The sequence below is a fragment of the Pungitius pungitius genome, chromosome 9, assembly GCF_949316345.1.
Source record: "Pungitius pungitius chromosome 9, fPunPun2.1, whole genome shotgun sequence".
Classification (NCBI taxonomy): domain Eukaryota; kingdom Metazoa; phylum Chordata; class Actinopteri; order Perciformes; family Gasterosteidae; genus Pungitius; species Pungitius pungitius.
The window spans coordinates 17,651,009-17,675,180 of record NC_084908.1 but is presented as its reverse complement, the minus strand read 5'-3'; the positions used below and the strand labels follow the sequence as shown (position 1 = coordinate 17,675,180).

General features: G+C 45.3%; 1 protein-coding gene across 3 annotated transcripts; it reads right to left on the bottom strand.

The window, feature by feature from the left end:
- Positions 1–1,438: 1,438 nt before the first annotated feature.
- On the bottom strand, positions 1,439–22,612 carry tmem131l (transmembrane 131 like). Of its 3 annotated transcripts, none has more exons than XM_037472376.2 (33): positions 22,406–22,612; positions 21,527–21,600; positions 18,984–19,027; positions 14,644–14,715; positions 13,056–13,179; positions 12,786–12,902; positions 11,879–11,983; positions 10,779–10,856; positions 9,467–9,620; positions 9,256–9,314; positions 9,037–9,142; positions 8,798–8,894; positions 8,476–8,620; positions 8,162–8,332; positions 7,746–7,939; positions 7,582–7,651; positions 7,371–7,480; positions 7,172–7,241; positions 6,957–7,084; positions 6,706–6,848; positions 6,409–6,595; positions 6,069–6,254; positions 5,630–5,782; positions 4,956–5,523; positions 4,745–4,857; positions 4,453–4,622; positions 4,147–4,353; positions 3,914–3,992; positions 3,671–3,777; positions 3,437–3,569; positions 2,992–3,062; positions 2,762–2,895; positions 1,439–1,979 (listed from the first exon to the last, which is right to left on the bottom strand). In XM_037472376.2, the coding sequence occupies exons 1-33, from the start codon at positions 22,527–22,529 to the stop codon at positions 1,689–1,691; spliced, it is 4,584 nt and encodes a 1,527-aa protein (XP_037328273.2). In that variant the 5' UTR covers positions 22,530–22,612; the 3' UTR covers positions 1,439–1,688. The 3 variants fall into 3 exon arrangements, with proteins under 3 accessions (XP_037328273.2, XP_037328275.2, XP_037328274.2); XM_037472378.2 differs by having other exon boundaries at positions 3,013–3,062; XM_037472377.2 differs by having other exon boundaries at positions 7,746–7,936.
- Between the last annotated feature and the right edge of the window lie 1,560 nt (positions 22,613–24,172).

The window sequence follows — 24,172 nt, the reverse complement described above, 5'->3', positions numbered from 1 at the left end:
CTGCAGCATTAATGTGTGTGTGTGTGTGTTTGTGTGTTATCAGCACAACCTGACTCCCTTGGCCTGCCTGTCATCAGTATCCAGGCTTCTGTGTTGATTTTAGGACTAAAGATCAATAGCGGCAATATGTCAGCTCTTGAGAGCCTGACAATGAATTACACACGCTTTTAGGCACACAAGCACGTGAACACACACACACACACACAATGAAATTCGTAATATGCATATGAGGGTATACACAAACCATTCCAGCCTCAATCATTAGGCAACAACTTTTAGTAAATACATTTGCTCTGACTGGAGGCTGTGACAGAGGAACGAGAAGCAGGACACACCTGAGATCGTGTCCCTCCATCGTCTGAGATACATATTCATCTAAAAATATCTAATGAATGAAAACGCAGAGAAAAGCAATATTTCTTTGAGAAAAAAGAAAAGAAAAGGTATTTTACTTTTAGTGACCTATCAGTGTTTTGTTCAAGGCAGAAAAAGACAGGTGCCACTGACCCCATTAATGACGACTCAGTGAGCAGACGACACCAGGACCATAAACAGAAGTCTGCAAGCAATGATTTCTTACTGGGACAATTCCAAATGTGTTTTTTTAAAGCTTTTTCAGTCTCAAAGTGATAATACCTGACATATTGTGTGGTGTATGAAATATGTAAATTCAAAGAATCATTTATTATTCATATCATATTTTGTTTAGTAATAAGTTTGTAATAGCTTTTATCAGCACATTGTAACTTATGACATGTAGAAAAGTGCAAATACCTGAATAAGCCTCGGCGCCTCACAGCAGAGATCATCCCCTCTTCTTCATGGCAGGACAAAAAGATTTACTGCAGCACTGTTTACTGCAAAATACTGCCCCGCATCTCCAAAAAAAACACATTGGGAAACAAAAGGAACATGACGGGCACGCCCATCTTTTAAGGAGAACTTGATATTTGAGTAAAAAACGGCTGCATGTTCACCAGAAGCATCGAGTTTTACTCTCAGCCTGCAGAAGGAACAACGCGGCTCGTTGTTTTTTTCCGACTCTGCAGAGACAGCAGTGATAAAGCAGAACGCTGTCTTCTTCGGTTTGGTTGTTTGTTTGTTTTTTTACAACTTGACCACTTTCCTCCACCAACACTTTTCCATATATGCACCGGGGGGAGGGGGGGGGGGAGAACAAACAGCCATCATAGGACCAATACAAAAAGGTTACATTAAAGCAGAACTCCACAATCATCCAGATCATTTTTGACCCTGGTCGGATGTAGAAGGAAGCGGCCTGCACTGCAACACGCTTTAAGCACGTTCCCGAAAATAAGGCGGACGAGGAAACGGAATGAGACGTTACTGGTTGTGGGACAAGAGTTGATGAAATGATGAAGAGTTGAATTAAGAAAAAAAAAAAAGAGTTAACATTAACATAAGTAAAGAAAACCTGTTAAAGTACAAAAACCTTTTTTGTTTTATTTTTTCCATGATCCAAACTGCAAAACATCTAGAAAAATATACAACAAATGCTTGACCTTCCACAACATTTAACATTTGAAAATGGGAACATAAAAGAAGGAATATTCACATTTTCACCATCAATGATAAAAGAACATTCATTTTTATTTCCTTTCTTTTACATAGCAATTTTTTTTTCATATGTTTGCAACTTTCGTTAAGCTCTGCCGCTTCGTGATCTTTTAAACTCCGCAGTAGCCAGAGTCGTTGGAGAGCTGCGAGTTGGAGCTGCGGTTGGAGGAAGAGTTCCATATGTCCAGGTTCATGTGGGGGCCGAACGGGTTGAAGTACTGGAGCGGAGCGCACGGCGCCTCCGGCCCCCGGGCGAAGGGAGAGCGCGGCGGCGTGACGGGGGAGATGGGGGCCGAGCGCTCGGGCTGAAAGTGGCTCTGGTAGCGCTCGCTCTGCGGCGTCCAGATGGACCCGAACAGGCTGGACATGGGGGAGAGGCTGCGGGTGCCCGAGAAGTAGGGCTGTGGAGGGAGTGAAACCAGGTACTCAGTAATCAAAAGACAAAGAAATAGAACTCCTGGTTAAAGAAAAATCACATTTTTTTACGAGGCCGTATAGTTTACAGTTGTCTAGTTAAGAAAACAGCAGTTCGTACGAAAACACAAATACAAATGCCATTCATGTGGGGTCATTTCTTTTTGTGCGTGTGCAGCAGACAGCAGACTGACACTTGTGTGTCTTTGACGGAACAAAAAGTGAGAAGCAGCGAATGAAGGAGGAGTTTATGGAAACCCACTTTTGACCATTTGTTCCTCATTTCTACTCTGACACAAAGAGCAAATAAAAGGAGGCGACTTCCTTCTTCTGAGGCCACTTTCGTCTTCAGTGTGTGTGTGTGTGTGTGTGAAAATGACACAGCGACAGATGAAAAGTTTTACGTGGTATTGTGCGAGTCGCGATGCTCTCGGGTCGCCAGTGGTCGCCCATGCTTACGGTTTGTGTTCCACGCTCATGAAGTGTGTTTTCTCTTGAAAGGTCCCAACAAGCGCGCTGCTGTGCCAACGCATGTGGGACCGCGGTTACACAACCAGTTGTGTGAGCAACTCCACCTCCTCACTGGTTCCGCTTTCCAGCCTTTGAATGTTTTTTTTTTTTTGCTCTAAAGTAACGTTTTTGCAGAATTTTCAACCTTTTTCTGCCTTTCTATATACAAAACAACTCACTTAGACAAACCCAGCTCCTGACATATGATAAAAATTATGAACGGATGAACCCGTCCGAGTGTGGGCCTGCGACCCCTCACCTTGCTGCCCACGCAGGCCGCCGTGTCCCAGGCCGAGGTGGGTTCCTGAGGCTGCTCCTCGCTCCAGCTGGTCTGACTGCCGCGAGCGCTCTGGGCCTCCTGGCCGGGGAAAACACTCGGGAACGTTCCGTTACCTGCGGGATCATCGAGGGGGAAAAACAAATGCTCGTCAGTGAGCCAATGAGTGGAGTAACGAGAGTACAGGAAGCACAGAAGGCGTGAGCCGGTACCTATGTAGTGGTTCCCCTCACCGTAGGCGTAGCGGCCGTTGCAATGGGTGTTGGCGCTGGTCCAAGTGAACCTGCAGGGAAACAAGGCAACGTTGGGTCCTGCGCTTTAACACGAGGACAGATACGGTATCCTACTAAATGGAGCTATGCACCCGACCACACTCCCAAAAATGTTCTGAGGTTTTGAATTTGGGGTTTTCATAAGCTGTATGCCATAATCATCCAAAATTATATCAAATACAGGCTTGAAATATTTTACTTTGCTTGTAATGAGTCTAATATATTAGTTTCATATTTTAACTGAAATAAAATAACTTTTGCACAATATTCTAATTTATATTATTGTATTATATTTATGTATATGTTCATTTTCCACAAGAAAGCACCAATGGTCAGTCCAGATTCTTCCAATATCTAAAAACCAGATCTGCATTCAAACACTGACCCGTTGTAGGAGGCGGTGGTCGCCGGCTGAGGGACGTACGGCAGCGCTTCGGAGGCGTTGTATCTGAACTGGTTGGTGAGGGGGGTGGACGGAGGGGCCCACGTCTCCTCGGGCAAATACTGACCCGTCAGGTCTGAGGAAGACAGGACGACGACGCGTTACGCACAAATCGTACAGGGTTGAAGACGCGTGGATTTTAGACTTGGCGTTCTCTTAAAACGTGGGCGTGGTTACCCGTGTTCCTGTCTACTCCTGCAGCGACCGCAGCAAAGCTCTGGGCGAAGCTGGAGGCCGGGGGGTCGGGGCTTTGGCACATGTCTTTACGGTACAAAGTGCTCATGCTAAACAGGGGGAAAAGGACAAGTTACACAGGGAACAGATTCAATATTTTATTGCAAATTTCTCTTAAATGATATTTAATATTAACACTTTTTTATTCAACACTGTGTGTGTGTGTGTGTGTGTGTGTGTGCGTACCTGGGCGCCTTGTAGTTTGCATTCACGCTCTGGTAGGAGTCTCTCTCTGCTGGGTAGACGCCGTACTGCATGGAGTCCCCTGGAAAAGAAATGACAAACAAAAAAATGTCTTTTCCCCCGCTGTCAGAGTAATGTGTCTGCACTCTCTAAACCATACGGGAGCTACAATGAACTCACGGTTTTCCAAAATAATCTACTGATCCAGAGCACTTGACTCCCCCCCCCCCCCTTACTTTTTCTGGACGAGGTCGTGCAGGCGTGTGTTCGTCCATTGGGGTCTCGGTCTCCCTCCACGCTGCTGGCGCTGCTCCAGCTGCCCCAGCTGCCCCGGCTGGCCCGCACGCTGCCCGACGAGCTGCCGGAGTCCGAGCCCGACTCGCACACTGCGCCGCCGCGGCGCTCCGTGACGCACTTCCGCCGAGCGCGGAGGGGACACACACCTGCCGGACACGAGACGCAGGCCGGTGAGATTCAAGCCGGGCGCTCGGACGCCAGTGAGGTGGCCGTGCGTGTTTGTGTGTGTGTGTGTGTGCGCCCACCGTTGTGTTTGTGGGGGCTCTCGATGCTCAGTCCGGGCTTCGGTGCTTCTGACTTGGAGCCGGCGCAGCAGCGGTTCCGGTTGCGGGGTCCACCGAGGCCGCGATCCCCCGTTTTCCAATCAGGTTCTTTCTCCTGTTCGGGGATCACGGCCACGTTGTGCACGGGAGTGCTGCAACAGTCAGACAGAAACGATTATAACGCGTCGTTCACTACAGTTTGATGCTGGCGTTTTATACATTAGAGAAGAACAGAAGTTTATTGTACTTTAATATAAATTGTTTCATTGTTTACCTGGAGACATTTTCGGTCTTCCTGCGACTCCTCTTTGCCTTATTATTTCCTGATGCAGTGCCAGTCTCTGCACACTGTGCTTTCTTCTTCTGGCCTTTGGAATCTTCTCTGAGCTGGAAGCAGAAGTAAAGATGGGTGTTTTTTTCAGTAAGTCATTAGGATTATACGGTTTGGAAAAGACAGGCCGAGCACATTCCAGCTACTGCCTTACCTCCATTTCGGATCGGTCCCTTTTCTCGGAGCCGACCGTCTCTGCAGAGTGCTCAGTGCAGCTCTTCTCTACAGGACTGCACGTCAACAGGCCGGGTCTAGGTCCTGGACCCACTATGAGGTTGTCTGGGAAACCAGCAGGAATTTCCATGGGAAACATATCTTGGGCTGGCATTCTGTCTTCTGTAATGCTCATGGGGTCTTCCTTAAAGTCAACGGGTGTCTTTTTATCCAGCATAGTGATGAAAGCTGGTTCGTTGTTGTTGTTGTTGTTGTTGCAGACATCGGGGTCTGGGGTCAGCGGAGGGTCCGGGATGAGGTCTTCATGGTCCTCCTCCATCATCGCAGCATCAGGCACAGCCGTGGACGAGCTTGCCTTGTATTTGGTGTAATAGAGGGACACCTTGTGTTTCTTCTGTGGTTGGGACGGGGTGATTAAGGAGCCTCTCTTCGAGGACGATTGAGGACGCGGGGTGGGAACGTTGGCCAAGGCCGGAGAGCCACGCCCTTTCCCTTTGTCTGAGCTGTGACATATGTCCACATAGCTCTTACAGCTGCCCTTTGCTTTACTGCACAAAGACAAAACACAAACGCAAGTTGTTTAATCCACAATAATCGTCTTTATGACAATAGTTTCACAATATGCCGACTACTGCTGAAAAACATGGGACTTACTTTACTCCATTGGGCGCCATGTTATTATTGACTGGACCGTTTTCCCGGGACAGGACAGAGTTGTGGTTGCTCCTGATGGTGGGTGTGGAAAACTCACTCAGGATGTACTGGGCCTGATGGAAGGCCATCAGACACACACCAAACAGGGAGAAGCTGAAACACAAACGAATGAGTTACACCAAACATCTATGACTTATTACTGTGATTAGTTGACTAATAGTAAAAAGAAAAATACTCAAACAGCACGTTTTATTCATATGTGGGGTGTGTGTGTGTTTTTTGTCATGGTAAATAATTATCATCCTCAAAATGGAGAATGATTGGAAGGGAAGGGAAGGTTTCAAAAAAAACATTAGGTTCAAAAAATGTTTTACTGACGGACTTCCTGCAGACGCGATACATCCGTACATACACATACAAGTAAAAACCAGATGCTGACCATGTGAAGATGAGGGTGACCATCCAGAAGGTTTCCTCCCAGCTGGGTCCAGGAACCACCTGAGCGCACAGAGGCAGCATGTGGTGGGGCAGCGTCACATTGAGAGTGAAAGGGAAGTGGGTGCCTCGTGATGTCACCAGGGTGAGGTCCCGGATCACCCAGGACGAGGTGAAGTCTGGGGTGAAGCTGAGGACACAGACAGGTAGAGCGTGTTTGACACAAAAGACAATTTGCGCAAAGCAATGAAAAAAAAAAAAAAAAAACAGAGCAGAAAATAACGAATGAGATGTCAAATTATTAAAACATTGAGTGACATGAAGCAGGCTAAAATTCCACCTACGCAACGGTGATCTCCGAGGAGGTGTTGTGCTCCAGGCTGAAGGGTCGACACTGCAACACCTCAAAGCCAAACCCCTGACACTTGTATCCGTTAATATTCATCGACATGACTGTGAGAGGAAGCTCTCCCGCATTCTCCACCCTGAAGCTCTTCCTGATGGCGAAAAGCGGCTTGTTGGTGCGCAGGCCTGCGAAGGAGACCCAGAATGAAATGTTTTTACTTCTTGTTTTGTTAGCGTTCTGCTAAAGAGCGAAACGCGCGCCGTTTATTAAGTCACGCGGCCGACGTCAATCCCACCGTCACGGCATTCCATCAGGGTGGACTGGGGAACGTTGAAGCGCAGCGAGCCTCCCGGGCCGGGCATTTTCCCCCCAATTCTCAGCAGCTCTTTGGCTCCGTGGCCCCGCACCGTCATCATGTCAAACACCGTCAGGTTGTTCCTTTAACGGGGTCGCAGAGAGAGAGAGAGAGAGAGAAGCCGTCGTTCCCCAGTTCACACGTCTCAGACTTGAAAGTTCTCACTCATCCTACTAAGATGAGCCGTTTACCTGATGACGAGAATGGTGGTGGTGGGTTTGTGTTCGGAGGGAGTAAAGACCACGGCAACTTCTCTGGCCTCCCAGGGCTGCAGCAGCAGGCGCAGGACACCCTGTCCCGTTATGGCCTTCACATTCCCCTGCACACAAAGAGCCAACGACGGGAGTCAAAATCAATGAATAAATACAAAAAATAACCATTTAACGGGAGACTTTTCAGGACTTACTTTGGGAGGAGAGGCCAAGAGAGAAAACTCTCTAGTGCTGATGTTGAAAGAGAGGGGGCTGATATTAAACCTGTCAATCAAAACAGAAATAATTGCTTGAGGAATGGTCTCAGGGTTAACACTTCAAACAGCACAGGCGCAAAGCAACTGCATTTGAATAATTCTGTCCAGTATCAAAGAAACACTCTCGGCGGCGCACCATTTGGCTAGGAGGTCGAGAGCCTCCAGGGGGGCCGGGTACAGCGAGAGGAGCCTAATCTCCACGGAAACCACCGAAGAAGAAGGGTTCTTCAGCATGAATGTCTTCACCTGGGACGAAAAGAAAGGTTTTTCTTTTTGCTTCAGACAAATGTCACACATTTTGAATCATACACACACACAACATTTTCAGTGTTATCCTCCTTACTCACCTTGCTCTCATTGACAGGTGTAGCACCAAAGTCCAGAGGAAAGGACGTCTCCACGGGGAGTCTAGGCCACCTGGCAAGACAAAAGATTTACGACGTGAGCGATGCTCAGGGTGCGTAACGACAGAATGTAATGACACATTAGAGCGTGAAGAGGAAAGTCTGACCTGCAGGACAGCTGGTCTTTGTGGCTCTGCCAGCGAGAGCAGAGCTCGGCAGCCAGCTTGCTGTCGATAGACCAAGACGAGGGGGAGAAGTCGGGCAGGAGGGTACGCTGCCACTCTGAACGCCCTGATTCAGACAATCTGAGAGGGCAAGGTCGTCCCCACTCAGGCTCCCCTTCAAACATCACCTCCCCCTGCTGACAGAAACATCACCCGTTACCACACCTGATTCTGCAACCCAAAACACTACAGTGGAAAACCCCTCAAGAGGCTGAGGAAGCGTGGAACAGAACCATTCATTCCACAACTACAACCCCATTTACATTGTAAAATATATAAAGCAGCTTAAACCTGAGGCAGAATTTCGCTTTATCCCGTTTCCTCCGTACTAACTGTGCTGTGGCTTCTGGTATTTTTACCTTCGAAGGTGAAGAGTGGAAGTAAAGGGGGATGTGCAGGGCCGTGCCCAGGCTGGTGTCCAGGCTCAGGGTGAACACCTGGTTGACAGGCAGCGCTCTGCTGAGCAGCTGCAGGGAGAGGATATGCCAGCAGCCCTGGGGAACCGTCAGTGGAGCACTGAAGTTCATCACCTGACAGGCAGGGGGCAGCAGAGATATCTGTGTCAATTTAGCGCCCTTATAATACAAGTTAATACACTAATGCGTGAAGTAGGATTAAAAGTATCAGAACTGTATCGCGGGTTGGTGAGATCCGTTTCCCTAGTGATGCACACCTTCATTACTCCCTGCAGGTTGGGGGAGAGGCTGACGTTCATCACAGTGACGGGTAGGAGGAGGGAGCTCGTCAGCCACAGATCCACCTGCTCCGAATCTCTTTGTTTCACCTGGAACAGGCTGAACAAATCCCCCGTGGTCTTCCTGCAGAAATAAACAACAAAACGGCACCATGACACCCGTTAATGGTCATAATGCGCTCATGGAGCGTTCCGGTCATTTGCTCGTTCTCAACTGACGGATCAATCTTCATTGCTATGTACACACACACACACACACACACACCTCAGACTAAAGGTAATGGGTGTGAAATGGCATTACCTGCGTGTGATATGCAGTCCAGGGAAGCTGTAAGTTGTCTGGTTTCCCAGAATTTTTAAACTGATATGATTCATGCATTTCCCGCCACGGCCCGAACCTGATATATGAAACAGAACTGTTGTTGACAACAAATACAGTATAGTAATATGCCACAATATAGTGCATTTGGGTTGAATCCAAAGACCCTTATTATCATGTACATTGGGGAAGAAACTATTTGAATATAGATGAGTGGTCACCTCCACATGTAAGCGTCGCCACTTCAGTGAAGTTTTTTGCCTCTTGTCTCAGAAGAACCTGGTTAAATTCCAGATTGGCCTCCACTTTTGATAGCACCTGCATGTCCTGGGAAGAAGAATAATCCTGTCAAAGCCCTGTAGGGTTCTTTCAAAAACAATTGCTTTAATTGCTATACCTATAAACCCCATGATACAGCAGACAAACGAATAACACCTCACCTTTACACAGAGCTTCTTGACTCCAGAATTTAACATATAAACTCCTATTTTTGGTTCGCCTGTAATGAAAAAATAAAGAAAAAGGTCATACAAAAAAAGACCACTGAATGGATGTACAGAATAACACACTAGATGTATGTCTAGCTCCACCCCGGTGCACATTCCACAGACGATTGGCAGATTTTGGGTCCGACTGGTCAGACAAACTCACCGGCTGCAGCCGCTCCAGCAGTGGGGGCCATCAGCAGCACCAAAAGGTGCTCAATGACGTAAGGCTTGAGCTTGTCCAGGTCAGTGGGCCGGTCACCTTGCGCAGACAGATTAATCTGCAGACTGAGGCGCTCTTCACTCTGGAGGCTGGACCCCTAGGGACGGAACAGGAAAGTCAAACCAGCCACGCGCCAAACAGAAGGACAAGCACAAGAAGTTCAGCAAATGGGAACAGAAACCAGTTAAAGATAAAGAAGACCAATGAACAGAAGGAATGAGAAGGGCATCCGAGTAACCAGATACTTGAGGTGCATTGACGGACAGAAACGAGCAGGCGCTACTACCCCCCCACCCTGATACTAATGCCCTCTTTAAGCTCACAAGTCGGTACCAGCAGGGTGAAAATCTCGCGCCGAAGACGAGGGCCCCTCTGAGCGGACGAGTCGGCACTTTACGAGCTGCAGAGGGACACGCGGCCTCGATGCAATAACAAAGCTAACCCCTTGAAACCGAGCCCGCTGTTAACTTCCTGTAAGGCCCCTTTAATCTGTGAGCAGCATCGACACCGACCCAAAGGCCGGCTCTCAATTATACCATGTGTGGCACCGGCGTGGATCTTGGATGAGGGCCAGAGGTCACAGCTGAGACCTTCATTCCCCATAGCGGCAGAATTATTCATTTTTTTTGTATAATAATGACAATATTGATACGCCGTCTGCAGCTGCCTTTTGTTTTAATCTTCCTCCGCGTTAAACTGTAGTGTCATTGAAAGCCTGGAAAGGGACGTCAACCTCCTCCGGGGGTCCATGAGGAAACAGAAGGCGCTACGGTGACAAGCCCGGCTGTCTGTTGAAGCTTTTGTGCGAGCCGGCCTTCTGCGCCGAGGAGAGTGCGCGAGTGACGAGAGCCGTGCGAAAGATTCCCCGCTCGCCGCAAAGTGGGGACCAGTTGCCAAGAACGTACATCAAAGACTATTATTAGATGAAATGCTCTTCTAGTTCACTCTCTGCCCGTCCCAGTAGTTACAAGACTGCAGCATCGAGGTCAAATAGCTCCTCTCCGTCTCCACGACATCACGACTAGTGTGCGAGCCGATTGTTGTCCAGTGTGCGACTAACAGAAGTGTGAAGGGGAAACTTGAAGCCTTTCGCTGCCCAAACACTGAGGATCGGTCTTACAATAAAGTAAAAAAAATGTTTTTGGATTGTTAAACACAGGCTTTGTCCTCACAACTGTTTTCGGGTGAGACATCATATACGGCACAAATAACAGTTCCGTGGAGAGTATTTTAATATTTCTTTGAAAAAAAGTACCTGAGGATTGTTGAACAAACTCTTCGGTAAGGTGCACTCCAGGAGAAGACCCAGTATAGTGATGTTAGACGCATCTTCCTGCAGGAGAAACACCGCCAGGGACCAGTCAAAACTGAATGCAAGCATCACAGAATATGTAGAAAACCTTCTCTGTGACACACGGGGCCTTTAATGCTCAGTAGCTCTTACAAAGGCAAACGCGTGACTGAACTCTATTGGCGCCGGCCGTGCACTACACATTACAGGAAGTCACTGAAACAGAGCCGCTTTGGTCACAACAAATTACAAAAAGAAAATGAAGTTTTGTAGAAAATAAAACCCCACAAATGTACGTGACTGCACTTGAAAAGGACACGAGTTATAGTAAAGCAATTCAAATACTCTTGTTTTTTTTTTTTTAACTGTTCAACCAAGGGAGGGACTTCCTCTTTTTTGTGTCTAATATGTAGATAGTTTGATCACACATCAAGCAACTATTTTATAATAAAAAGTACCCTATCACCAGAAAAGCTGTGTGGCTTTGTCATCAGCTTTGTGGGGTAAAATATCATAAAATAGAATTCATTCAAAAGATACATTTAGTGGAAAAAGTATACAAAGTCAAATCAAACTGTAAAGGTGGACGGCGTTGTTGCTCGGTGAGATGAAAAACCACTGCGTTGAACATAAGCAGCAGACGGAGTGGTTATGACAGTTAAAAGTCCTCCTGCAAGCTGACATTTTGCAACTGCCAACTACACTTCCTGTTGTGGGGGCGAGGACTCCTTTCAGACAGCTTCTAACACTCGTGCAACACTTCTAATGTGTCATTGGTGTTTTTGCGTGGCATTAAAACGTGTGCAAATGAAGCGTTTTACAAAGCGCCTGCCATTTTAAATGGATAGTTTGTGGTTGTACTCTGCAAACACACATTTACATTTCATTTTTTTTTTTTAACTGAACTTCCTCCATGTCGACTGCACAAACTCAGTGCATTGACGACAGCGAGCGCTTGTCATCACAAAGCCTCTGTGTCTTAGTCTATCAGGTGCTGCAGGGAAACGGAAATCAGCTGTTTCCGACTGCGTGGGCTGCACAAACAAAGACATTCAAACACATACCTGAGTTTGGGTCAGCTTAATGCTTTGGATGTGAGGGAATACTAGCAGACTATCTGTTCTTTGGACAGACTTTAATGAACCCGGCTGAACTCCCACACCAAACACCTGGGAAAAAAAAGAAATAATTCATCTTTAGAAGTGTAAGGAATCACATTAACTATATTCAACATATGAACTGGCGAACATTTAAGCTGAATTAAGCACTTAAAACCGTTGCTCCTTCAATCATTACCACGTTCTCACCCATAGTACGCAGCACAACATTATATTAAAGCCGTATAGCGAGAGGAACGCAAGGAGAGATAATGACCGCAATCGATCAAAAGTCATACGTGTGTCGACACATGCCGCTTTGTGTTGTCGGTGTCATTGGCAACTTAAATAAAACAGTCGAATTTGCATGTTTTTGAGGCGCGTCGAGGGAGTGGCACCGCGAGGCAGCGCAGGGACTCCGAGTGTCCGCAGGTCTGGGCGCGTTTCGCTCGCCATTGTGTGAGCAACACTGCATTGCAGGATGAATGGGAGATGGGCAGAACAGAAAAGAATACACATTGCAAATGACTCATTTTGGAACGTCTCGCATACTCGGAGTGTAGTGCAAATAAAGCAATACTGCACCTTGAAGCCTGTGAATGCAGATTACCAAATTATACTTTTAAAACGTTTCAAATGTCGTCATCATAAACGTTGTAGAAAACAGCAGCACAAGTTCCTGCAGTACGTCTACAACTCCATCAGGGATCTTCATGCAAAGACATTACTGTGCTTTTCTGAAGTTTTGTCTCAACACATCCGACGTGCGAGTATGTCTCACTCTACTATCTGGAGAGAAGGAGGATTTGAGCACAGCCTCCCGACAGAACGTGACCTGAGACAACGCAGCAGGAGGTGTATCCATGGAACTGACCTGGTATGACAGTAGCCCATGGGCCGACGTGTTTATAAATAGTGTGTTTTCTAAATTGCCCTCCTCAGACGGTAGGAAAATTAGTTTAAAAGATGCCTTCCCTCTGGGCGGAATCACCTAGGACAGAGGGGGGGAGACACAGGAAGTTATACAAGACATTCCTACAAAGACTAAGGCTCCCGGTTTGGGAATAAATCACGTCCAGTGTGAGTTGTGAGCGTACGACATTGTGTACGCCCCACGCACGGAGAGATGCGTACGTGAACTTACTCGTCTGTGAAAGGAAGGTATGAAAAACTGCCTGCTGGATGTAAACATGGACAGCAGTGTCACGGGAACCTCCTGGCTGGGGTTGTGTATGTACACGGTTTCAGCTCTTGCCAGCCCCAGCCGCCTGTGAAGACAGAAGGAACGGCGCCGTGAACGACGGGCTCTGAACGCAACCCTTACCCATGAAGCACCACGGCATGCGCTGAAGGGGCCGCATTTTAAAACAAGCACTGATCCAGGGTCTGCTCAATAAAGAGGCGTCAAAACAAATTGATTAGGGTATTTCTGCTGAATTTATGGTCTCACTGCATCAGCAATTCAAAGTGGGCGAAACTGGCAAAACAAAAATCCATATGTTTTAAATAAAGTTAAACTCCAAAAACAAGGCGTGTCAGTTTAAAAGTCGAGGATTCGACAAGTCATTTGGTCGATGTAGTAAATCGTGTGTCACTGTTTAAGAAGTGCTTTGCATTGGGTGAATATTCAAAAGCCAAAAGAGGAAATGCTGCCATCGGACTCATTGTCAATTGATGGGGAAACAAATCTAAAAAAAAAAAAAAAAAGAAATAGGAGGTTCCTCTGAGAAGGCTTACCCCCTGTAAGTAGTAAAACCACATGTACAAATAGGGACATAAGGGAAGTTATGAAAACGCTTTTGGGTCACACCAGCCCACAGATTAGCTCTCTGGGTTTGGCCATTGCTGCTACAATCTCACAGCGACATGTCCCCACTCAACATATTTTGCCTGGTGACACCCAAACTAAAACTCTCTAAAAGTCTGGACCGCAAGCGTTGAGTCAGCGGCGACGGCGTTGACTCAACGCAGCACTGAAGCCTGTTCATCAACAAACCATTTGTTTTAGGTTACTTGTTGTGATTTAGGAGGGCAATTTCATGTGTGCTGGTAAAAAAAAGAAAGAAGAAAAGAATAATAACTCACTCACTATGATTCTACAACATGTCATTACACGTTGATACTTTCTTTTTAGAGCCTCAAAAGATGCATCTGTCACTTCCCGTTTCACTTTGAGAGTTTGAACGTGAACTTTCACTTCAAGCCACAGAAATACATTAGACGGTAAGATTAGATCTTGGACCAGACTAATCAATATTCTTTACTTAGTGCCAGCCACCGTGTGCTATGTTTATTTTTCTTTTTCCGGTTTTGAGCTCAACTGCAAAATTTACCAAAGCTATATCAAAGTCTCAAAACATTTTGCCACGTCCGATAGTCGCTGTGTTTTTGCAGTACGGTAAGGTTCTCAACCCTTGTGGCTGGGGTCAGGTCCCCTGCAGCGTGGATGCTGGGAACGACTGCTCGCTGCCATACTTGGATATCCTGCCTGTTCTTTAAGGTCCAAGGGCCCGCCCCCCCGCCCCTCGCTTCATGAAATCTTCCCTCTCTGTGGCATTCATCACAGCGACAGGTCGCTTGCTGCCACGCCAGGCTTATTTTAACTGGGTGAAGTTTTCCACATGAAGGACATTTAGTTATTGGGGTACACACGATTGATAGGATTCTTTATTTTTTCTAGAATGAAATGAACAACACATCACATTAAACCAGGAAGTGAGAACAGAACTTACTGCGTCCCGAACTTCAACGCCGGGGGCTGAAAATGCAACGGCCCCCCGTTCTCCCGCGCATACAGAGAGGAGCTGGTGGAGGGAAGAAAGCAACAAAACATGAGTGCAAAGGACATTAATCAAATGTCATCCGGTTTTCATTATGCGAGAAGAAAACACATCAATGGTTTCAATACTTAAAACGTAAAAAACCCAAAGACAAGAACATAGCGTCCCCTTTGCAACACTTCAATTCACAGTCCGAACTATTACGCATCATTTAGATTTGCATATGCAAATAATAGGCCTCTACATTGAAGTTTGCAAATAGAAAACAAATCGCTCAATTATTCCATGTAACTTTTGACATGATTACTAATGTTGAACACATCAGTCACTAGAATACAATGCGCCAATATTACGCGGTACAAAGAGTTGCATACTTTCTGAAACAAAGGAGAGAAAAATCACGCTTGACAAGTTGAAATGCTGCAAAGGATGCAGGAACAATTGACATCTGAACCAAGACCCGGGACAGAAGGTCTCCAAAGGACTTTGAAGGACCAGCCTGACGTTGATTGGGACAATTAGGGCGAACATTTCGGACCCGAGGGAACCGGACTTCTACAAGCTACCTTCTCCCTTGTCGATGGCATTTGTTCCAACTTAGAAAAATTTGGAGCGTTTAAGGGAAAGGTTACGGCCAACGACACGGCGCTTCTGGACTTCTTCAATCTCCGGCGGAGCCAGACAAGATCTTTACATGGAGATTCCACAACACAGGCCCCGTGCACTGTAAACAGTGGAGAGCGCAGTACACCAAAGACATGGAGAAAGGGATTGTTTTTTTGTTTTTTTGTTTTTTTTCTGGTCATCCTTGAGTTGAACACACTTAACCCGGAACGGGCCGAAGTCAGGCATTTCCAATTGAAAAGGGGACAAACGATGTGTTCTCCAGTGGGACGTTTGCTCTCATTTGACTAAACACTAAACTTCTCAGTATTTGGAAACGTGAGACGCAACATGTTCAGACATAGTTCCAAACACACGAGGGAACAGTAACAGAGAATTTCGTTAAGAAGCCCTACGGCTGTTCACTACACCCAAACCAAAACCTTGGTTAAATGGCCATTCTTTGTGGTGTTGCCCCACCTTGAAATATCCAACTTACCCTTTGTTTCGTTCATACATTTTATCTGAGGATCAGCTGTACCTTGTTTGCTGCAATATTGATGATGGGAATGTTGAACTCGGAACCTCTAACATGCAATACACAAGGTTTTAGAGTTTTCCATCATATTCCCTAAAATAAACATTGTTATATAATAACCCCATTTGCATAAATTATTAAACAGACTACGGCTTGTTAATATTTGATAGAAATACTGAAGTTAGCTCAGTGCAAATGTTCTAAAGGCTTTTAAAGAGGGCACAGCCACAGTATGCTTTTAGGTAATGTGGTGCTCAACGGGACAGCGTCTGCACTCTACAGCTGGGAAACTAAATTAACAACGTGACACACTGTTGAGAGAAATGCAGCCTATCAAACGCACTTCATTGTGTTCGTCTCTGCGATCCACCACTGCTTAAAGGGACACTTTAATTAGCTGTGGTGTAGGTTTCGGAGGGGTTATTTCTGCAGAGGATAGCTAAGAATAGCAACAGGTTGTATTTTACATTTAACTACACGTGCATAGTTAACACGTCAGCTCAGCCTACGTGGTCAATTTACTAGGAAGCAAAGAAAGAAGAAGAAGAAGAAAAAAAAAGGAAAAAAAGGTTTCAATGCCAAGTCAGCAGAAATAAAAACGACTAAAAACACCATGGGCAATCCTCCATCTTCCCTGTGCTCAACGCAGGCATCAAGAGGCGGAATGAACAGTGTGTAACTCAACAATCTACACATTAGGAAACTGAAGCAACGAGACCTCAACGAAGCAGCTTTCCAACACACACACACACACACACACACACACACACAACGTCATGATGGTAGATGTCTATTGGCAGTGCACTGTGGGTAATAAAAATGAAAAAAAGGGAAGCCACAGAAATAGCAGGAGCTAGAAAATAAGTGTTATCTTCCATGTAGCCACTGGTCCCCCACTGGGTGTTGATAACGTTCAGAATGGGATCATTATCAGATTACTACAATCCAGATTATTGATTCATTAAGATATCATGATTATGACAGAGACAGGTGGACCACACCTGCAAATGAACGTGCTTTATATCCACTTGTTTGTTTGAGAGCATTTTCACAATTTAATATTCAGCGTGACCTCCACCCCCCGCTGCAGATTTATAACCTGTCACAGGGTTTGTTGCATAGAAACAAGTGAGACGCCAAAGAGGTCGGCTTTTGAAAAAAAAAAAAAAAAAAAAAAACCTTCAGGGTCATTATTTTTCTCTTGTTCCAATGAAGAAATACTCGTTGTACCTCCTGGTACGATGGCAGCATTGAGAGGAGGGACACACAAGCTTCGATCGCTCTCATGCTCTCGAATTGTTAGTTAATCCATAACTTCCCAAAACAGGACGACTTCCAACCGTGTTATTCCTAGTGGCTGAAGTGTTGGTGAGCATTAGGAGGTGCAGACGTCTACGGTCAGCGGTTTAATCATCACATTGGAACCCCACCTATCGCGGTAAAGGCATGTGTGCGATCATCTGAAGTAAGAGACAGGGACGCACTGTGATTGGGGGCATTTTCCCGGCGGGTTATGTATTTCTAACTCAGTTTTCCCTGAAACCTTTGCCTCAGAACCAGCATGGCGCGGAGCTGTGGTCCGATGGGGTTCCGTCCACAGCCCCAGCACAAAAATAACAAGTTATGTTTGGCTCTATTTGATCCCCCCCCGGATCCAACTCGGATACGGTCAACGTTAGCGGTGACCTCAGCCGTGCTCGAGGGTGGGTGGGAGGGGGGGGGGGTGTTTGAGGTCAACAGGTTTCACAGGCGTTGGTAGAAGTCAAGGGAACAATAAGAGGATGTGTGAAATGAAAAGCACATGTTGCCACAGTATCAACACCAGACCAGCAGAAGACAGAGGATTAGAGTCGGGAAGATGCTCTTTACAAAAAAGGAGATCATCGGGAAAAAAAAAAAAGCTTATAAGAGAAGTAGGTTCCGACACGGCTATCATTGAGCTCTGTATCTGCTTTGCTTCGCGGGCCGGCAGGGAGTGATGGCAGGCCCGCTAAGTGCCAGATAACCCGCCTCATGGCCCACAGCTCCGGAGGGCTCGAGGTCAAGCGGCACCACCAAGCCTCCTTAGCTTCTCACCTCCCTAGGTTTAAAAATAGCCGTATTCCCACACTGATCAGCAACAGTTGGCTGCATGTGACCCAGATGAACTACATATCAAGACGGAAGGCGATTCACAACTCTCATAAAGTTGGCGGAGTAACAAGAGACAAATGCTAAATAAATAAATCTCACTTTTATTCGTTAATGTGCGACAAGCCCACATAACACAACTTAATATGACATTGATTCAATCATACCTGGCTAGTACACATCCAATTTTTCTCAGAGATTCACACTCAGAGTGTTGTATAGGACCGCTTTGAAAGGAACGTCCCGGCCAGTAACACTTGACTTTTGGAAACACATGGAGCTGGTTCAGGTAGATGATGAGCTGGAGTTACTTACATTATTGCCTTTGCTTCTCTAGAAAGATAAACAAGGAGCAGAAGCAAGTAGAAACGCTAGACTATGAATGACTTTTAAAAAAAAAAAACTTAAACACTGGATAAACAAGCCTGTTTCTGATCACATTTTTCCTAAATAACACCAGGAATAATTGTTATTTTGCTACAAACGTGTATTTTCCAAACATTTTCTTCTGCTTGGAACCAAACCAGCTGGGAGAGACGGACCAACCCTCCTTTTTTTTTTTTTTTCTTTCAAGGAGTTCTAAAATTAGTCAGGAATTTGGTTCTGTGCCTCTCCAGCGCACGCCCCCAAAACTCTCTCTCCGTCACACACCCCCTCACTCGCCGACACAACGCAGCCTGCACACGGGGGACGACTTCTAGAAGCCTTTTTAGAAAGCTTCATTCGTATGGTCGTCTATACAAACACACGCCACAGCCCGACACTAGTCGACACTAAGCGCGAGAAAGCGCCTCCGTGTGACGCAACCCGTCTGCCGGTTTTGGGTTTGTTGGGTGATCATGTGATCATCCAATGCGCCGCTCACGAACAGGAGGAAACCATTAATTAACCTTGTACAACTCTAAATATTCTTTGGAAACCGCTGGATGTGTGTCTTTCACTGACCGATGTTTTAACTGGTAAAGGAAGGTTGAAATTCTATTTTGCTACAGAAGATTTTAGAACTAAAAAGCGCGCTTACCCGTCTTCTAGTGGAAGAACGTCTTTTCTTCGTTCCTTCTCGACCTGAAACGGAAATAAAAATACACTTTGGTCAATATGGGAAAAAGAAAACATCAAACGTTCTCCTTTTTATTCTACGTTCCCGCTGTGGCCTAGAAAGAAGAACATCAAGAGGCGCCGTGGGTTGCTAGTCCTCTGCTGTGCCAAGCTGCCTTCTGAAGATTTTCATAAGCAAACGGACCGATGGGCATCGAAACACCACCAACTGTTCAAGCACGTTTCACCAAGCATGTGCTTTCTATTCCTTGAAATGTCGATGGCTTCATTTTGCATAATGTTTAATTTCCCTACAAATAAACACATTATAAACAAAGTGACTGAATATTACAATATAACAGTAAAAACCCTTATAACCACAGGTCTGTAGGTTTTGTGCATCATGCAGGGTCTATAAAGAGGAGCGCTGTTCACGTGCAGAACATACAGTTTCCATAGGAACAATGCGGGACCCTTCATCATGGCTTGATGATGATCATTTGTGTTTCTACAAGGGTAGCAACAAGCCCTTAAATGTATCTGGTTGAATTAAGACATTGCAGAAAATGCTACAACTCAAAGATCAGGACTGGTTGGATTCATCAATGTGTGATGAATTACGTGTCATAATTAAATCGACTTTCAATTCAAGGATAACACAAAACTGACATTGCTTATTCATTGTTGGGGTCTTTTCAACAGTATATAAAGTAAACTATTTTAATAATTTAGATAATCAAATATGTACACACACACACACACACACACACACACACACACACACACACACACACACACACACACACACACACACACACACACACACACACACACACACACACACACACACACACACACACACACACACACACACTGGTGTGTGTTTTTGTTATTCTGCACCATATCCTCTTATGCCCCCAGCAGCATTAAAGTTCAGCATGTTGACATCTTAATGGAATGAGACAAAACTGATTTTCTAGCTGATTAAGCACCACCATGACAGAACAGACTGGTTCCGCAGGTGAGCCATTAAAGGGAATTTTAAAAATTAGATTCTAGTTGCAGGGACTTTCAAATCAATGCAGGAATTTGAAGAATAATAGAGGGGGGCCTGAATAAAAAACAAGGACAATTTAAAATGCAAAGGAGGGATGAGTTCACTTCTTCAGGACTTGCAGTTGATACAAAGACATGATGCCAAAATCAAAAACACAAAGCAAAGGTTGACATGATAAGGCATGAGATGGAGATAAATAATAAAAATAAAAGCTGTACTTGTGCACAGCACTTCTGCTCAATCGGGAATCGCTGCTGCAAAAATGTGATCTCTGGAATGATATTTTGACTATGTTTCATGGCATGCGTCTCTTTTCTCGTCACTTCAGCACCCTTCTTAGCCGGCTGACCAGCAGCAGCACTGCTACAGATGAAAGGCATCCGTGTCATGCTCCGTTTCACATGGCCCGTGTAATTGAGACGGTTAGCCCGGTCACCACCGCCTACCTAAACATGACACCCAACAATGACAACTATCCTGCCATCTGTCAATTGGTCTGCCAGGTAAAAATGACCGGGGGGAGAGAAAAAAAAAAAAAATGTCCAGAGACTCGCATAACCCCTCTTTTTTTTTGCTTTATTTAATCTTCATGTCTTAATCAAAACAAATAAGAATTATCTTCAATATTGAATCAACTGTACTTGTGTAATAACTGGTCGGGGCCATGTCTGGGGCAATTACTGCCATGGGCATATTGCAAAATACAAATTTCAAAAACTCAGCAACAAAAATCAATATTTGTTTTTATGGCCTACCATTTATTGTACCATAGACTATACTATAGACTTTGGTGCAACATGCATACTTTCTTTCTTCTTCTTTAAAAAAAAAAATATATATATTTTCAGAAGTAGCCCAATTATTAACTCTTACTTATTTACAAAGGACTTGTGAAAATGCCACACCCCCCTCAGGTAACATGACAGTCAGCTGGCGACCTCATGACAGGTTATCAGCGCTGCGGTTTGTGTTTGTTTTGCCCCACGATTACGTCACCATCACCCTCACAACTGCACACCTGAACATTGCACAAATCTGAACTCATCCTAACCACACACACACACACACACACACACACAAAAATACACATTTTGAATAAGCAGGAGAAAATGTAAAAATGAATGTGTAGGAAAGAAGTGCAAAGAAGCACAAGACTCAAGGACTCTATACGTACAAAAGAGAATGAGGAAGAGCCACATGGCAGGTGGCCTCCCGCTCTGGTTTTTACTTCTTAACTTAATTCGATAACTACAACTACATTTGCACAGGAGGTACAACCGCACAGTCTTGCATGTCCACTCGTATTTCATCACACGAACAAAGTGCAACAGAACAAGTGTGTTCTGTAAAAGTGGAGCCGAACACAATGGGGATGCACCGACCACACGTGCTCGTGCAACTGGCCGCATTGCTTATTTCTGCACGTACATCGTCCTCACAAAAAAAAAAAAAAAAAAAAAGATGATTACCTGAAGTTGGGCTGAGGGGTCTCCATCCTCCGCTTGCCAGACCTCGACCACGCTGCTGGACATCTGGCTGAGAGCTTTGTAGGAGCAAGAAATACATATTTTATTTGTCAATGAGCTGCTGGTTTGGGAACTGGAGGCAACATGGGGTGGTGGGGAGTGGGGGGTGATAAAACAAACCGCTGACAATTAGGGCCTTTTAATTCGTATGTTTAGCAAAACTGCTAACTACCCAGTCTCCCCGGGTTTAACGGCGGGTTTATGAACAAACGCATAAAACCGGAGCGACGAGTGAGGAAATGACTTCGCTCTGGCAGGCTGACAAAAGGCTGAGTGCTAGCTGCTCGGTTAGCATGACGGCTAGCTCGGAGGCTAACGAACTTGGAAGAGAGAAAAAACACACACACACACACACACACACACACACACGTCTCCGCTTGCTGCGGCGCACACGGCTGTTTATCCGCCTCCGGTTAACGCAACTCACTGCAACGCGGAGCTTCTTTACCGGGGTAGGGGGGGGGGGGGGCTTTTAACGGGGCGCCCCCCCGTTTACTTCTCTGCCCGGTGTTATTTGGGGGTTTGAGCTAGCATGAACTAGCCGCCTGACTAAACGGTGGCTCTCGCCCGTTTGGTTAAAGGAAATAATGAAAATATGCTTTGGTGTCTACCTGAAGAAAACGTATCGCCCGTTGCAAAACAACACACCGATTTGTCATAACCGAGCTTGTCACCGATCTGCGTGTCAAGTCACGGTAGCTAAATTAACGTTTTTTTTTTTTTTCCTTCTTCTTCTTTTTTCGGTTGCAACGGTCGCGTTAAACGTTCCAAACCCCCCGAAGAAGGAAACAACAACAAAAAGAATGACGGGAAGACCCGAACCTTGCAGCTGCGCCCCTCCGTGCTGCACGCAGGGCAAGAGTAACTGTAGTATTCCGAGTAGTATATTGATCCACGTTTTCCTGTGACAGCGGCTGCCTTGTTGGAAGTCCCGAAGCCCCGCCATGCTGCCCTCTCTCAGCTAGCAGCCTGCCGTGTGTTCCGCGGTGTTGGTCCTTCCTCCTCTCGCCCAGCAGCGCAGTGTCTCTCTCTCTCTCTCTCTCTCTCTCTCTCTCTCTCTCTCTCTCTCTCTCTCTCTCTCTCTCTCTCTCTCTCTCTCTCTCTCTCTCTCTCTCGCACGTCGGCGCATACATGTAATGCATTAATGCATACACCATATTTTTATTATTTTTCATTTTAATTATATTTAAATTATTATATTATTAGGGCAACTGCACTTTTTTAAATCATGTGTACATTATCAATGAGTATAGTTGCTATCTACTGTTTACTGGAACACACTATATGACTGTGTTATTAATGCATTACTGGAATGCTACTACCTCCACTTCAGCACAATTGTGACATAGTTTCTAACTGTACTTGACACTGATTCTCCTCACTTATCCGGTTGCATCAGAATGTCATGGTGCGAAATACGTATTATGTGTACTTATATACTGATATCATCGAGCTGACATTGGGCCGGTTATCCGAGGACAGGTCACCTGACCATCACAGGTGCTGGAAGTACAAATGAGCAGAATGTATAGTCTCAAAGACATACTTGAGTAAATATACTTTGCTATTTTCCAAAACGGCTTGTTTCAATTATACTTATGAAAACATGTATGCTACTAATATTTTGCATAAACATTTTCAACAAAGCCATTCTGCATAATGGCTCATTTTACTTTTGACACTTTTGCTGACATTTCGCTTTACTTCTATTGGAGGTTTGTTTTTAGAACATGGTGAAAGATCAGACTTCCCCAAATGACTTGAACACCAATGGAAGTCATTTACTTTAAGTACTTTACTATTCTATAATCTTATTATCAGTCACTTGGGCCGGTTTTATACTTCTATACCTGTTTTGCTGTTAATAGTTTTTACTAAAAGTAGTTTTGAATGCAGGACTTATGTTTATTCCTGCAGTGTTACTTCTAACTAACCAATCCTTTTGAGTATACCTTGCATGCAATATGAACGCCTCAAGTGTTACATAATCATATGTCCTACTTTAGGCCTATACTTTAGCTGAAGTGAGTCTTCACTCTGCCTAATTATGACAGCTGCAAAATGAACAGGCGTCTTTGAGCAGGAGGCCGTGAGGTAAAAGCCCTCACAGCCCTCTAAGAGGGCACGGACCTTCGACATGTCCCACTCGTGGATCACCTGGGACAGGTTGGGCAGGTACGCACACGAACCATCAGGTGACTCTCCTGTTAGGTGTGGCCGGTGCAGCTGACAAAAATGCATTTAGGCATTTTTTTTGATTGTTAATGATTCATCAGAAAATGTTTAACAAGGTGCTTAGGATTGCTGCAATAAAGACAATGCACATGTCTTACATTATTACATACGTAAGATTGTTTGCAAAGATTATATATATATATATATTTCACATCATATATATTTCATTACAGATTTTAAGAAAGTCGTGACTCAACCGAGAACTAAACAAAACATTTGCATATTTTTCGTCAGCTGGAAGGAAAACTTTTTTTTTTCTTCTTCTTCTTCTTCTTATTGGTGAGTAAGAGCAGACGAGACCTTTCAAAGCTCACCGGCCTCGTCAACTAGGTCATTGAGTAAACACTGTGCACA